Here is a 16,182-nt window from a genome sequence, read left to right as displayed (position 1 = left end):
TTTATTAACTTAAAAAAAAAAAAGTAACTAAAAGACGTCCATTGCATGCACGAATAGATTAGTGTGAACGAACGTAGTGCCTTTTTATTTAGGCCGTAATGCTTGGATTTATTTGTTTAAGGCAAAGCCTGATCTCGTTAGTCTGCGATACTTTCACTCATTAATTATAATTAATAATTATCAAGCTTAAATATTTATACATCGATTATTTATCAACTAGTCACTTAGCAAATATTTGTGATAGTCCATTAATTATCATCCTAATTATTTAAAATCTAAATTAAAATTATACTTAGAATAAAATTCAATTTATTTATTTTTTGGCCGACTACTTGAGCTCAGACATTTTTGTATTATAATCTCACTGTGTTTTAAAATTACGGTATAATTGTTAGTACCGTCATTGTTAATCACTGCATGCTCTTTCAGTCCCCAACTTACTGGGCTGTTGTCAAAACCTCGAACATGTAATCCCCAGAACTCTGTGTTTTTTGATGAGTTCAATAATTCCTTCATGGTGTTTAAGATTTTCATTACTCTTGATCTTGTAAAAAATCCACGGTACTCAATGTATAAAATATCTTTTTTGATATCCAATTCACTTGAATTATTTATTGAATTTCTGCAAAATAAATTTATATTAATTGTATATCTATTTATTAATTTAACTATATATTTATAGATCGCATGATAAATGTCAAAAGAGCGTAAAAAAATTTTATTGCAAACAAATTCTAAGTTTCAAACTAAAAAAAAAAATTTGGTAATTATACAAAAGTGGACCCCAGATATTTTAGATAAAATTGAAATAAAATAAAAAAATCAAAAAATTGACTTTTTTGAATGTTTTCTTTTTTATTTTTTTTTGTTAAAAATTTTTTTTTTTAAATTTTAATTTTATTTTTTTTAATTTTTATTATTATTATTATTATTATTATTATTATTATTTTTTTTTTTTTTTTTCAAATTGTTCTTCACGGCAGATTTATGATAAAAATGATAAAGAGTATGAAAATTGGATATTTTTGGGTGATTTTTTTTTATTTGAAGTTTATTCAAAAATTTACAATTCCAAAAATTTTCAAATTATGATATTCTGAATTTTTTTTCTAATTTTTTCTATTTTTATCGCGCTTTAAAAAAAAAAAAAAAAAAAAAAAAGTAATTATTTACAAGTAAGGGGTCCATAATTTTCATTTTCATTTTTTTTGAACGAAATTTTTTTTTTAAAATACATAAAAAAATTAACGATTAAAAAAAAATTTGATTTCCACAGTTTTAATAAATTTTACAACTTAAAAAAAAATAATAAATTTTTTAGAAAATTGTGATATTCAATTTTTTTTTTTTCAATTGTTCTTTTTTATGTTGCATTACTGAAACTAAAAGGGCGTGTAATAAAAAAACCCAATTTTTTTTCTAAGTCCAAAAAAAATTTTTATAGAGAAATTTTTTTTTTTTTTTTTTTTTTTTTTTCACGTTTCATACAAAAATACGTTGATTCCCAAAAAAAAATTTTTTTTCCAAAAAACCGAACTTTTATATTTATTACTATATTTATTTATAAGTTTTATATTTATTAACAAGTTTTTATATTTTATATTAATTTTTAGTTGTCTTATAAAAATGAAAAAAATTTTTTTTAAACTATAAAAGACACGTCCTTTTAATATTTGTCACACGACATTTATATACTTACGGAAGATTATCCATCCACGAGAATAAATTTTCCGAATCGCCATCTGGTGGATCAATTGAAAAACTAATTTTTTTACTCGATTTTTGATGGCAAACAAAGGTCTTATGACCCCGATTGTTGAACCACGATGCTACGGATGATGGACATACTTTTTCTTCTGCAATAATAAATTAATAATAATTAACTAAAAATAATATTACAAAAATAAAAAAAAATTTTTTTTATTACCTGGAGGGTCCCATGACACAATAACATCAAACTTGTGTTTAAAATTATTCTCCAAACATTTTTTAACACGCTCGTACTTTTTTTTCCCTGCCACGAATGTTTCTTCCTTTAAATTTATTTTGACAACTTAAAAAAAATGAAATAAATAAAAAAAATCAGCTTATTATTATTATTATTATTATTATTATTATTTGAAAAAGAGTAAATTTAATTAGGTGTTTTATTTATTTATTAAATTGCAGTATAAATAGTAAGCCATGTTTAAAAAATGAAAGTATTGAGCCGCATTAAAAAAAATCACAGTCCTTTCATTTTAGTAATTAAAAATTCACTGATAATACAAAAATATAAGTCACTTTATTCAGTTGCTTAATTAACTATAACTAATTACCTATTACACATCATTGGAATTCGTCATGGCACCTCTAATTAATGACTAATAAATCTTACGATAATAAATAAATTAAAAATTAAACAATCCTTTTAATATATCCATAAAAAAAATTAAATACATTAATTTAATAAGGTAAAGTACCCAGTATTTGAAAAAATTAAATTTTGTGTTTGTTTATGATGAAAATTACCATTAATTTATTATATTTTATGGCTAATGTATTAATTTAAAAATTAATTATACATTGGAATAAAAAATTAAATAAAAATATTTCTCATTTTTAAAATCACTAAAAAATAATTTTTTTTCGGTATAACAATTAAAGATTATTTAGTTTTTGAAATATTGCAAATTTTTCAGATTTTTATAATTTAATTATTATGAAAAAAATTGAGTAAAAATTCTAAGTAGAAATTTTTTAAAATTTCTCAAGGCTAATTTTTTTCTTATTAATTTTATTAAAATTAATTTTTTTATCATAATCATAGTAAATTATGATGACAATAAAATTAGCCAACATCTTAAAATTTTTAGAATTTTTTTTTCATTAAAAAATTAATTGAAAAAATTTAACATATAGAAAGTTTTAAAAATTATGCGTGCAATTTTGTAAAAATATTTTTTTGTATCGATTGAAGATAATATAGCTCTTAAGCCAAGAAAATCTAAATCAAGACAAGAAATTCTTAAAACCTGTTCAATTACTGGATACTTTACCTCATTAAATTTTTTTTTTAAAAATTAATCAGAATTCTAAATTTTTTGATATTTTGCCAAACTAAAAAAAATTAAGCAAAAGATAAAGTAGGACTTGTATCACAATTAACATTTTGAATTTTAAGTTCATTTCTAAAATTAACCAGCTCCTCTTCCGTAATCCCATGCCAGCTCTCCAGCTCGGACAGTCTTCTTAAGTTATCACAATTCTTCATCAGCAGCCTGACAGTTCTCATGGACAAGTCGCTGCTGTACAGAATCTTAAGTTCTTCGAGTTTGCTCATTCTATTAAGCGCAAAAACTTTTTTCATAGTCGTGTCATCGATTCCCGTCGAAGATCCCAACTGAATGAACTTGATGTCTGTGCAATGAGACAGCAAGAACTCAAGGTGAGACTTTGCGCAGTCTGCTACGCACTTGATCCTCTCGAGACACTTGAAAGGCCTGACTTTCAAATTATCGTATCTAATGCCGGCGTTGATCACCGGGTCGATGAAGTCGCAGTTGTAGAACGTCAAGCTTTTCAACCTCGGGCAGTACTGGCTGATGCAGACCAGAGCGGTTCTGTCAATCTCGTCCACATGCTCCAGGTGGAGACTCTCGATCTTTGACTGGGTCATTTCCAGTAAAACGCCGACTCCGTCGGCATAAAAATTACAGGACATTAATTTAAGCTCCGTCAGGCACTCCAGTACCGACAGAATTGACAAATTGTCCATCTCGTCGTTGCACATTATTGACAAACTTGTTATAAATGGACAGACTGTGATTAATAAATACAAATAACCCGTTATTATGCTACGGCTTTCAAAAGATTTTAAATATAAGCACTTGTTATTGCTTTCTCGTTCGTATATTATCTCTAAAATGTCGCCGATGTCGTCACACCTCCCGATATTCTCCAGCCAACGGAGTCCTAGCAAAAGATCTGCGTATCCTGTCACTGTTATTGACGTACGGAATAATTTTACGTCTCTCAGTTGGTGGCACTTGAGAAGGGCAGGAATACTGCGATCTGTCACGGACCTGAAGAAATTTTATATTTATTAATTTAAAAAAAAAATTTTATGAATCATTTATTAATAATTAAAAAAATTCGTCTTTTATTGTGTTGAGAAAAAAAATTTTTTAATTAAAAATTAGTTCGAAAAGTCTCCGCTAGGTGGCTACTGTTCTCGCAGTTAGAATTTTAAAATCTGGGTATTTAAGTTCACTAAAAAATTTTCAAAGGTCCAGGGTTATTTTTGTTTTTTATTATCCAATAGGATGTTTTAATATTAACATTTATTAATGACACTAAAGTCAATGCTTTTGATTTTTTTTTTTTTAATTAAATTAGAACTGAAAAATTTATTTTAAATTCTGCATTTATAATTTTTTATAAATGAAAATTTTAAAAAATTTTTCTGTAATAATTTTTTCAATAAAAAATAATTCTAAAGATTTTTAGATATCAGCTAACTTAATTTTCATTATTTATTAATTCGTCTATCAGTCGATAAATAAATGTAAAAATAAAAAATAGAAAATTATATATATATATATATATATATATATATATATATATATATATATATATATATATATATATATATATATATATATATATATATATATATATATATATATATATATATATATATATATATATATATATATATATATATATATATATATATACTCTGGTAAGGTATCTCTGCTAGCGAGAGGGCATAGCCACCTGGCGGTGAAACCAAGAACTAACTTTAATCTATTAGTTATAAATATCAATATAAATTAATACTACACTAATAGCAGAATTTTTTAATAAGTTAGTTATAAAAGACGCCGCTAGGTGGCTACCGTTCTCATAGTTAGAATTTTAAAATTTGGATATATAAGTTGACGGAAAAATTTCGAAATAAATTTTATGCATAAAATTATTACCTAGAGGAAGTGACATCAAGACACCTCAATTTTTGGCAATTATTTCCCAAAGCGGTGATAATATTATCAGTGCAATCAAAGCAAAGCGTCAGAGCAGTCAAATTAGACATCGCACTGACGCCATTAATAATTAACTTTTCAATGTCAGAGGTCCGCCATCCAGCTGAACCAGAGCCGAGGTCCAGAACTTCTAGGCCACGTAAATTGTGCAAGTTACTGTAGAGCATGTGTCGCATTATCTTAGGCCACCTACTGAACTCAATCGCTCTGAGATTCGGGTGCATCACCACCTCGATCAGCAACACTATTACATTCATCTCCGAGAGGAAAAGGTTCATTGGCTGGTAATCGTTGTACGTGTCCTTGGTCTCGTTCAGCAGGACCAATATTGACTGGAGAATCTTCGTAGACATCGGAGTGTACAAATGCCAGGGCACGTTGGAGCTCAAGTTGTGTTTCAGAGTCTGGATTAAGGAGCGGAGAAGCTTCACTGCGCGAGCTGGGTTCTTTTGGGATATCTCGCACACCGGGCCTATCATCTTACTACCTATCAGGGCTATGTATTTGCCAATGGAAACCAGTGCAAGCTCTTGTAAAACAGGCACTTTGTTTTTCTGAGGCATTGTTGGTCGTGAGTTGCTCTAGTTTGCTCTTACTTACTGAAGCGGTTCCGCTGCCGAGAGAAAAATGAAGGCGAACCTTCTAGGCCTAGTTCTTGGTAATCTGATGCCAGCAGTGAAAGCACTAGGTATCCTGTTGGAGTTATGCAGATGCTGTTGTCGGTTGTCAAGTTTTGGTCGGCTGATACTAATGTCAGTTCACCTGAAAAAATTTAATTTTTATGTTTTACTAGCTTCGCCATTTTTTTATAACTTTTAGACCTTAATTTCAAGTATTTTTTTTTTTTTTTTTTTTTTTTTTTTTTTTTAAATATTTATAGTCAAGTATTTTCTATTCATAAATTAAATTTTTCATCAATTTGGTAGGCAAACTTTTTTTTACACGCTTTTTATTAGCTTCACTTGTATGTTTGTATGGCCAAGAAAATATTTCTCCTTCTAATTATTTTTTAATTTAGAATAAAATTTTTTTTTGACAAAAAATTTCACTTATTCCAACAAAATTAATTAAAAATTTATTTGAGTCAAGAAAATCTTGTTGTTTCAAAAAAATTCAGCCTCTTGCTCCAGAAAATTTAATTTTTGATAAAAGTAAATTTTCTTGTCTTAAAAAAATTTCTCTCTTGCTCCAAAAAATTAAATATCTCATTTTTTTCATTCAATATGAATAATTGCACACTAAAACTATTTATGATAATTTTAATTAAGAAAAAATTTTTTCTACCAAATATTGAATTTCAAGAAAAATTTTTACTTTAAATATGTCAAATATGTTTTACTTAGAAACCTGTTCAATTACTGGGTACTTTATCGTAATTGTTTTAAAAAATTAAAAAGATGGTTTTGTAAAAAAGCAAATTTAAAAGTAAAAAATAAATTTTAAATTAAATTGATCAACAAAAAAATGGATTTTATAATAAAAAAGCTCGTGGTACCTAATTAAATTGTTATAAATATTTTATTAACAAATCTTGATCAAAAATGAGTCATTTTTTAAATATATTTAATTACATCTCACGCTTTTTTACAATAAAATAAATTTTTTCATTAATTTACTTTTATTTTTAGCTCACTAAAAATTTTCTTAAAAATTTTTTTTTATGGTTTAAATTTTTATTCAAACATTTTCAGTTTTTTAAACAATAAAATTATTATTAACCTTGAAAACACTTATTAATAATTTTTAAATTATTAAGCACAAAGAAAAAAATTCTTAATAAATAATTTTTATCTTCCTTATCAAATTATCTCCAAAAGATTTAATAATAAAGCTCATTCCTCAGTAAAAAATAATTTTATTTAATTACTCAGTAATTATTTTTACGGTTTGTAATTTTACAAAGATTAAAAAATGCAAATTTATTGTTTCTTCTTCTTTAAAAATAAAAAAACAGATATTAAAAATTTTTTTAGAATTTTATAGGAATTAAATTAATATAAAAAAAATTAATTAAAAAATTCCGCATGTAAAAATTAATAAAAATTACAATTGAAAATTTTTAGCACTTTTTTATTGTAATTAATTTAAAAAAAAAAAAAAAAATTTAATTGACAACTTCAGTATTATAAAAATTATTGAATAAACAGGAAAAATAAAATAAAAATTTCAATCAACCGTATTAATAATTAATGAATGATTAATTAAATTAATTATTCAAGTGTTACATATGAATAAAAAAAAATTGTGTGTAAAAAACTAAAAATATAAAAATTGGATAAAGTCCAAAAAAAATTACCAGAATTGCATAAAAATTTTTAAAGTTAAAACTTTATTTTCAGAAAAAAAAAAATCTTTGTTTACAAATAAAAAACTCACCTTTTTTAACAAAGGCCGCGATAAATTCCTGGTCAATAAGCTCATGTACAGGCAGCTGGAGAACTTTGTAGTAATCAGTATCCTCGACAATGGCACGATAAAGATTAACAGGTATGTCTTTAAACCCAGACAAGACAACGGATATCTGGCAATGATTCAACAAAGAACATTATTAGACAGCTAGCATTTATCACAACAACAATTACGTAAATTAACAGCGTAAAGTGCAACAATAATATTAATATTTATATACAAAACCAAACAATTAAAATTGCAATTTTCTTTACGACTTATTCTTAATAATTAAAAATAATTGTCAAGAGTAATACTTACTAAATAATTATAATAATGATTAGCAACAGTAGCTGGTGCTTTGTCGTGATTTGTTTTAATCTTCTGATCATTGGAATAATTTTTAATTGTTTTTAAAATTCGAGGTTTTAAATTTTTTTCGCACAACATTGATGTCGATACTTGCTTATAACCCACATATATTTATACAAGTGATTTATGTTGATGTTGGAGTGTACACTGAGTGTGAGTCTAAATGTTATAAAGTTATTCAGTTTGGATTAATAAATTATAACCCTACCAAGATCAAGACCACTGCAAGACACTGAAAAAATGGAAACAATAAAAAAATTTACTGTCACAGCTGATCTGTCATTGGTTGCTGAAAATATAGTTCCCGTTTTTGCCGCCAGAAATTTTTTAAATTTTTCCTGCGGAACAGCTGTCACCTGGTGGCCGGAATTTGAAACATTTTAAATAATTCGGGATTTTTATGAACAGCTGATAAATTAAATTTGTGATACTGAAGTTAACTGACAGCTGTCAATTTTATAGCAGTTTTGGTAAGTTTTTAATTTTTTTTTTTTTTAAATAATTTGTTTTGAAAAATTACTTGTCAATTTTTTTTTGCAATAATTTATTTGTTAAAAAAATTATTAAATGTTTGCTAAATTAATTTTCGTGTCAATTTTTTACAACAAATAAATTACAATAAAAAAAAATTGAAATTTAAAACTTTTTAAAAATAAAAAATACAATTTTTCAAAAATATATTTTTTTTTTAATTTGTTTGTTGAAAAAAATTAAAAAAAAATTATCAAGTGATAAAATTTATAAAAACTAATGTAGCACATATTTAATAATTTAAAAAATTTTATAACAAATAAATTATAGCAAAAAAAAAATTTAATTTAGAAATTAAAAAAAATAAAAATTGCAATTTTTTGGAAAATAATATTAAAAAATTGACAAGTGACAGTTAACTTAAATGTCATGTGAAATTTATCAATTGAATAAGGAGCAACTTCACGGTGGACATAATAATAATGATAGTGAAAATGTGAAGAAGAAAAAAAAACATGAATCATCAACAATACTGAAGTTAGCAATCAGCTGTCTATTTAAAAAATTTTTTTAACAAATAAATTACAATAAAAAAATACTTCTAAAAATTTTCACTTGCAATTTTAATTAATTTTCAGATGTGGAATTTTTTTTTTATAATCATTGCATTATTTTTAATGTAAATAATTTTGAATGTCTGCCAACTTCAGTGTCATGAATCATCATCGGAGCTAACGTCACGCAAGACGCTTTTTTTTCATTGTTTATAATAAGTAAAAATTAACGTCAAGTACAGTGAGTGTATACACAGCATATATTTACAAAAAAATTCACACACTACCGAATATTTATCACATAAAAAAACAGAGCAAAGACCTCAGCTAAAGATTTTTAAGATTCCGACAGTCCTTGAGTTATTCACGCAATCTACACAAATAGATTCTTATTCTGGAATTACATCAGGAGAAATCGGGCAGGCATCCTTATTAAGTGATTGGTATTTGTGGTCAGTATTTCTTATCTTAATAGAACATATTTATTGTTCCGTTAATTAATTGTTGTGCGTTTTTATTTTACAGTGGTGAGATTCACAATGAGCTTGATTGAGATGGACAGCGGGGATATTATGGACAATAATAAATTGAATAATATTAGAAATAGTTTTAATAATGATGATAATGATGATAACAAAGATGTTGGGGATGCTTTTGGCTATGGAAAGTGAGTATTAGAAAAATTTACAGTTTTTGCGTCATCTTTTTTAGAGTTGTAGAAATTTAAAGACATGTAAAATTTTTTAGATTTTTATGACAAATTTTAGTGAAAAAAAATTTCACATGCGGAAATTTAAAAAAATTATGAGTGCAAATTTTTTAAAATGTTTTTTTTTCTGTTCCAAAAATTATTTTAAAAAAATTGCATATTTAATTTTTTTTTTTTTTTTTTAATTTCTGTCAATTTTTTTTTTTAATTTATTTGTTACAAAAATTTTTAAAATTATCAAATATCTTCTAAATTAATTTTTAATTTTTATTTTTTTTAAAAAATTCTAAAATTTATCAGATGTCAGCTAATTTCAGTATCAAAAAAAATTTAGTAAAAAAATTTAACATTTAGATATCTAAAAAAATTATAAATAAAAATTAAAAATATTTTTTTCTCATAATTGATTCGTCTCATAGTTAAAAATTCAAAAAAATTTTTATGTATTTGTTAATTTTATTTTTATATTAAAAATTATTTTAATATAAAATAATTTTTTAATTTTATTTAACAAATAAGTTATTTAAAAAAAAAAAAAAAAAAAAATTGCATTGATATTTTTTAACAATTTTGACATGTGGAATTTTTTATAAAATTTTTTCATTAGTATCATTGAAATAAATTAATTTAGTGACGACAATAAATAACTAATAAATTTTAATTAATTACAGGAACTCGGTGAGCCCATACCCAACATCACTGCAAACAGCCCCGACTGAAAAATACGCAAGCCACTATAACATGAGCCACCCAAAACGTGGTCTTGCAATAATATTCAACCATGAATTTTTCAATGTCAGCAACAGTTTAAAGCCACGTACGGGTACAAATGTTGACTGTGAAAATTTAATCGCTACTTTAAAATCATTGTCATTTGATGTGTTTGATTATCACAATTTGAACCATCGTGACATTGTCAAGCATTTGGAAAATAGTAATTATTATTAATATTTTTAATAAAAATTTATTCTAAATTTTTTTTTAACAAACTAATTAATTTATTTAATAATTGTAATTTTAGTCGCCAATATGGATCACACACAGCATGACTGCTTGATGGTGGCGGTCCTGAGTCACGGCGAGCTAGGTCTGCTGTACGCCCACGACACACCATACAAAGCAGAAACTATCTGGTCATTCTTTACATCAGACAAGTGTCCAACCTTGTCAGGAAAGCCAAAGTTGTTCTTCATTCAAGCTTGCCAAGGCGACAGGCTCGACGGGGGCATTGCCGTAAAAGAGAGAACTGAGACCGATGGTCAGCCTACTGCTACCTTTCGGATTCCTACTCATGCAGACTTTTTGATCGCCTATTCGACTATTCCGGGTTGGAATTTAATTAACAATAATTATCAATTAAAAAGCAGGAAATAATTTTGAATTATACTAATTTTTTATTTACATTTACAGGTTTCTACTCATGGCGCAACACAACCCGAGGATCTTGGTTCATGCAAGCTCTGTGCATTGAACTCCGAGAAAACGGCACTCGCTACGACATCCTGACTCTCCTGACCTTCGTAGCTCAGCGAGTCGCGCTTGACTTTGAGTCCAACACCCCCGACAACATGACAATGCACCAACAGAAACAGATTCCTTGCATCACTTCAATGTTGACGCGTCTTCTTAAATTCGTACCGAAAAATTCTGAGTCTAATGCTACTGGTAGTTCATAATTATAAATTTTGATCTCAGTAATTATTAATTACTGAAAAAAAAAAAAAAAAAAAAAATGGCAATGAATCGGTGCCTATGGAACAATTGCATTTAATACTGCATTTAAATAATTTACAATTTTGATTATTTATAAATAATTCTACTTAATTGTTAAATATTTTTTCGAGGCTTCAAAATTAATTATGAAGCTATTCATTTTTTTTTTTTTTTTTTTTTTTTTCATAACATTGAAATTAGCAGTAGATTTTTTTTTAATATATCAATTAATTAAAATGACTAGCAATTAAATTGCAATAAAAATTTTTTTTATTTTTATAATTTTTCATAAAAATAATTTGCTAATTTCAGTGACATCTCGCGTTACTAAAAAAATTTTTAAGCCAAAAGGGAGTATCATTTTTTTTTAATTATAAATAATTATAAGCCTTAAAAAAAAAAAAAGAAGTTACAACACTGGTAAAAATTATGACTATTTTGGCAATAGTAACGCGATATTTTTACATAAATTTTTTACGTTTTTTACTGAAATAATTTAAGATTTTTTTGTAATAATTTTTGATTTATTTTTATTTTGCTCAATTGAGAGAGTAACTAAGCCTTAAAATGTCTTTCACTATTGTGATAAGTGTATAGCGTGCAAGTTAGTAAATGTACATGTAGCTGCCAATCGTGATAATTTTTTTTTACGTAAAAAAATATTTTGTATTATCTTTATATCAGTAGAAAAAAATTTATGTACTGGAAAATAAAGTTGAATTTATATTTATACTTGCACAAATATCGGTACGATCTTGGGAAAAAGTTCAAATAGTTTTTAAATGCTATATCAAAATATTTAATATTAATAAATGTAATAATTTTAATATTTAGTCAATTTTGGAGATTATGTGTTAGGTATTTTCATGCTTATTGTAATAATAATAATAATAATAAGCAATAATATTATTATTATATATGTATCTTTTACAAGTTTAATAAAATTAATACGTGTAATTATTTTTTTTTTATTTTTACTGTCACTAAAAAAATTTTCCAAAAATTTTTTTTTGGAAAAAAATTTTCCAAAAAATTATTTTTGAAAATTTGAATTTTTAATTTTTTTAAATTTCTAAATGTCAATTTTTTTTATAAATTTTTTTTTGTCAATTGATTTTTTTAAAAAATTCTGAAAATTTTTAAATATCTGCTAAATTAATTTAAATTTTTTATGCGCATGCGCGGGCTTTCAAAAATTAAGTCGGAGTTTATTTATAAATTAAATAAACATAACCTTAATTTTAATCCGGATATGTAAATAAATAAAATGATTACGTGTAATTATATTAGTAAAGTACTAGTTATATTGTTAATTAGTGGAACAATTAATTGTTTTGTTGATCCAACGTTAGAAAATACAAATAAGTAAGTAGTAAATAAATTATAAATATTTTTTTTTATTTATAATTTTTATGATTTGTGTTACAGTCGGGATCATTACATAGATCCGCACTCTATTTATTACAATAAATATACTCAACAATTGGAAGTAAAAAAAGAATTACAAGTAATTAATAGGTAAGTACAATGATAATAAAAATGAGAATCAATTTAGCAAATATTTAATAATTTTTAGAATTTTTTTAACAAGTAAATTATGACAAAAAAAATTGACGTAAAAATTTTAAAAAGTTATAAATGCGATTTTTATGAGATTCAAGTTAGCGGTCACTTAACAATTTTTTAATTTTATTTGACAAAAAAATGTCGTTCCAAAAAATTATTTTAGAATAATTGCAATTTTAATTTTTTAAAAATCTTGCATGTCAATTTTTTTTTGCCATAATTTATTTTTTACACAAATTTTTTTTCTGCTTATAATTATTTTCAACTTATACATGTAGTAATTTTTTTTTATAATAATTAATTTTGTTTTAAATATTAAAAAGAATTTGAAGATTTTTTTTAACAAATTAATTTCAGAAAAATTATCAAAGTTTTTTAATTTCAGAGCAGTAAATAAATGCGATTGTCATGTCAACAATTTAGTTAAAAAAATGACGTACCAGATGAATTATTTTCACGCAAACTTGTTAATTTATTACTTGCCGCTTCTTCTTTTGAGGTAAATAATTTTTATGTACTGTAAAAAAAATCACACAGGTAAAATAAACTTTTTTTTATATGATATTATTTTTAATTAATCAAAAGATACATAAATGTCAGAGAAAATAAATAATATACTATAAAAAAAAAAAAAAAAAAAAAAAAAAAAAAAAAAACTAGTGTCTTGTAAAATATTTAAATAATTCCAACATATTATTTTTATCCTACAGGCAAACGGTAATTTATTGACATCTAGTATAACAATTGAATTAACTTCCAAAGAGCTGAGAAAATTGAAAGACTTTAGCCTCGGGAAGTTAATAATACGTGAGGTCGATCCAATAATCTCTAACATCTTCAAGGAACCTGAGATAAGTCTTACAAAAAACATCTTTACGTCAATAAAAGATCTGTTATTTAACGCGATTATTTACGTGAGTATTTTATAAAATTTTTTAATGTAAATTTTGTAATTTAATTTTTTATTTATTTTATTTATTTACAGAAAGAAGTAACGCTGGTCACAGTAGTAATTTTGTATATATCTTGGATAATATTAACAACAGAATGGAATTTGTTAAAGCTGATTTTAATACTTATACTTTCAGTATTTGTAGTCAGTTTTGTTATAACTTGGCTGCAACTTTTAAAAGTATGCTTGTAATTTTTATTTATTTATTTATTTATAATAATCTGTCAAATTTTAAAAGTTCATAAAATTAATATTTTTATTTTAGGAAGCAGAAATAAAATTAACAGTAAAACAAGTCCAGTATCGAGAAGTACCAATTCAATGTAATCCAAGTAAAATGACTTGGTGGGATAAATTATGGACGGCGATGAATTGTAATTTTTTTTTTTTATTATAAATTTTACTACACGTAAAGAACAACATTACACTGCATATCTTCCCAACTTTTTTCTTTTTTAATTTGTTAAAATTATGACAATTAATTTTTTTTTAAATTGTTCATTTTTTTAAAAATGCAATGCATGGATAAAAAATATTTAAGGAGTATTTAAGCACAATTTTTCCGATAATTTGAAGTTGAAAAATTTTTGGTAAATATTTTCATGTTCCCATTTTAATTTTTATTTTTTTTTAATGAAATTTCTATTTGATTTTATTGAGATATTTTTTTTTGAAAAATACATAAAAAAAATTGATTATAAAAATTTTCACAAATTTTTAAAAAAATTTATAAATTTATAAATTAAAAAAGAAAAAAGTTAAATATCATAATTTTCGAAAAAATTATATAATCCAAGATTATACTGAGTATAATTCAAATTATACAGGATATTTTTCGGATTATATCCAGTGTAATTTTACGGGGTATAATCAGAAAAATTACTTGGTCAAATCGGAGATTACACTAAGTATAATCCAAAAATAATTCAGTATAATCTGGATTATATTTGATATTATCTGAAATTTTTTTTCACTACAGATAACACTGAGTATAATATGGGAGGATATGCAGTGTAATTTTGTTCTTTCTGCGTAGCCATTGAAAAAAAATTTTCTTTAAAATTTTTTTCTAAAAAATTAATAAAATTTTTCTTTAAAAAATTAATAAAATTTTTAGCTGGCGAAGAATGCAAAAAATACTACGAAGGAATGATGGAAAATCCATTCCTGCAAGTAACTCCAGCGCAAGCAATGTCGCACATGATTGCTACCTGTGTAATGACACCAGCCAGTATGATTGGTAACGCACTGGGTGATTTTGTAAATAATTCTACCAGTAAGTATTAAAAATTAATTATCAATTTTTACTGAACAAAATATTAAAAATAAAATTAATTTTTCAGGACACCTGTGGTTCCCAGTCCAGATAATAGTAGCTCCACTTTTAATAATAGGAATAATAATAATATTCATCATGATACTAATTGTCCTAGCGGGCGGTACTCTGTCCTGGGGGTTCGGTCCATTTTCTATTTTTTCTATCCGCAGAGCCACGGATTCAAGGAGAGATAGGAACTTACTTAGTACGGATAGACAACCTATACAACCTATTTATAACTTCAACGTATTGAAATTAATTATTTTATTTTAATAATTTAAATTCTGCTGCTTAAAAAAATAAAAAAATTATTATTTCTTTTTTAGTTGCACGGAGGACATATTCACGAGATCGCTATTAAAAACACCGACGAAAACTCTACGTCCGTTGACGTAAAGTCTACTCCAGCACCCGGTACGTCGACGAATTCCATCCAAGGTCCAGTGAAGATAAATGTGATAGAATCTTCGACTGTGTCGCTGGAAAATAGCGAAGAAAGTCAAAAAGCTTTAAATAAAGTTGAAGAGATTTCTGAAAAAAAAAAAATTGAAGATGATAATAATGATAAAAATGACGAGTGTATTTGTAAAAAAAAGTCAAACCCAGTCTCTGAATCCGGCGATAGTTGATATTTTTATAATTTATTAATTATTAACATAAGATTGAAGTACTCGTGATTTTTTATCTGTCAATCTTGCTGGAATTAGTTTTCAAAAAATTTAGAATTTTTATTCTCATTAATTGTAAACCTGAAATGATATGTTTTTTATATTAATTACAAACTTAAGTTATAAATTATTTTTTTTTTTTTTTTAATTGTGAAAACAAAAATTAATTTTTTTTTTTTTGCATAATATTAAGTATTTTTGTTATTAGTATTAATATTATTGCTAGCAACTTAATTATATTGATAAAATTAATATAATTCCAAAAATAATTAATTAATTTTATATTTAAAAATATTAAAAAAGGCTTTAATAAAACATTTTTATTTATTCATGCCTTTAGCATTATAATTTTTCTAAATAAATTTTTCTTGCTATAATTTATTAATTAAGAAATTTTTTTAATTTTATGACATTTAAATTAGCTGTCACGTGACAATTTTTTAAACT

General features: G+C 24.7%; 4 protein-coding genes across 4 annotated transcripts; 2 read left to right on the top strand and 2 right to left on the bottom strand.

Annotated features, from left to right (window-relative positions):
- Positions 1–307: 307 nt before the first annotated feature.
- LOC141536932 (ribonuclease P protein subunit p40-like) lies at positions 308–8,012 on the bottom strand. The gene is made up of 6 exons (XM_074257738.1): positions 7,734–8,012; positions 7,401–7,545; positions 5,625–5,786; positions 1,928–2,053; positions 1,700–1,856; positions 308–622 (listed from the first exon to the last, which is right to left on the bottom strand). Exons 1-6 carry the CDS (start codon positions 7,860–7,862, stop codon positions 310–312), a joined length of 1,032 nt encoding a protein of 343 aa, XP_074113839.1. The 5' UTR covers positions 7,863–8,012; the 3' UTR covers positions 308–309.
- LOC141536930 (uncharacterized) lies at positions 2,063–5,618 on the bottom strand. The gene is made up of 2 exons (XM_074257736.1): positions 4,965–5,618; positions 2,063–4,064 (listed from the first exon to the last, which is right to left on the bottom strand). The coding sequence occupies exons 1-2, from the start codon at positions 5,585–5,587 to the stop codon at positions 3,110–3,112; spliced, it is 1,578 nt and encodes a 525-aa protein (XP_074113837.1). The 5' UTR covers positions 5,588–5,618; the 3' UTR covers positions 2,063–3,109.
- A 1,001-nt stretch (positions 8,013–9,013) lies between the features above and the next one.
- LOC141536934 (caspase-1) lies at positions 9,014–11,414 on the top strand. Its single transcript, XM_074257741.1, has 5 exons — positions 9,014–9,261; positions 9,335–9,476; positions 10,190–10,452; positions 10,540–10,845; positions 10,929–11,414. Exons 2-5 carry the CDS (start codon positions 9,349–9,351, stop codon positions 11,192–11,194), a joined length of 963 nt encoding a protein of 320 aa, XP_074113842.1. The 5' UTR covers positions 9,014–9,261; positions 9,335–9,348; the 3' UTR covers positions 11,195–11,414.
- Positions 11,415–13,227: 1,813 nt separating this feature from the next.
- LOC141537036 (uncharacterized) lies at positions 13,228–15,860 on the top strand (the record flags this gene model as incomplete). Its single annotated transcript, XM_074257875.1, has 7 exons — positions 13,228–13,296; positions 13,508–13,711; positions 13,783–13,929; positions 14,015–14,123; positions 14,867–15,025; positions 15,093–15,313; positions 15,394–15,860. Coding segments are annotated over 7 exons (1,212 nt in total), but the record flags the coding sequence as incomplete, so codon positions are not given.
- Positions 15,861–16,182: the final 322 nt, after the last annotated feature.

Source organism: Cotesia typhae, unplaced genomic scaffold (assembly GCF_013202065.1).
Source record: "Cotesia typhae breed Kobodo isofemale line unplaced genomic scaffold, CoteBio_Ctyphae scaffold_45, whole genome shotgun sequence".
Taxonomy (NCBI): domain Eukaryota; kingdom Metazoa; phylum Arthropoda; class Insecta; order Hymenoptera; family Braconidae; genus Cotesia; species Cotesia typhae.
This window is presented reverse-complemented; position numbering and strand designations above follow the sequence as displayed.

Excerpts from the sequence above, each read along its gene's own strand:
- LOC141536930 (XM_074257736.1), bottom strand. The coding sequence starts at position 5,587 with ATGCCTCAGAAAAACAAAGTGCCTGTTTTACAAGAGCTTGCACTGGTT. Across the intron at positions 4,065-4,964 it reads CTTGATGTCACTTCCTCTAG|GTCCGTGACAGATCGCAGTA; the intron begins GTAATAATTTTA and ends AAATTTCTTCAG.
- LOC141536932 (XM_074257738.1), bottom strand. The coding sequence starts at position 7,862 with ATGTTGTGCGAAAAAAATTTAAAACCTCGAATTTTAAAAACAATTAAA. Across the intron at positions 2,054-5,624 it reads TCGGCAGCGGAACCGCTTCA|TTGTCAAAATAAATTTAAAG; the intron begins GTAAGTAAGAGC and ends ATTTTTTTTAAG. Across the intron at positions 623-1,699 it reads TCGTGGATGGATAATCTTCC|AAATTCAATAAATAATTCAA; the intron begins GTAAGTATATAA and ends TTTATTTTGCAG.
- LOC141536934 (XM_074257741.1), top strand. The coding sequence starts at position 9,349 with ATGAGCTTGATTGAGATGGACAGCGGGGATATTATGGACAATAATAAA. Across the intron at positions 10,453-10,539 it reads TGTCAAGCATTTGGAAAATA|TCGCCAATATGGATCACACA; the intron begins GTAATTATTATT and ends TTGTAATTTTAG. Across the intron at positions 10,846-10,928 it reads CGCCTATTCGACTATTCCGG|GTTTCTACTCATGGCGCAAC; the intron begins GTTGGAATTTAA and ends TTACATTTACAG.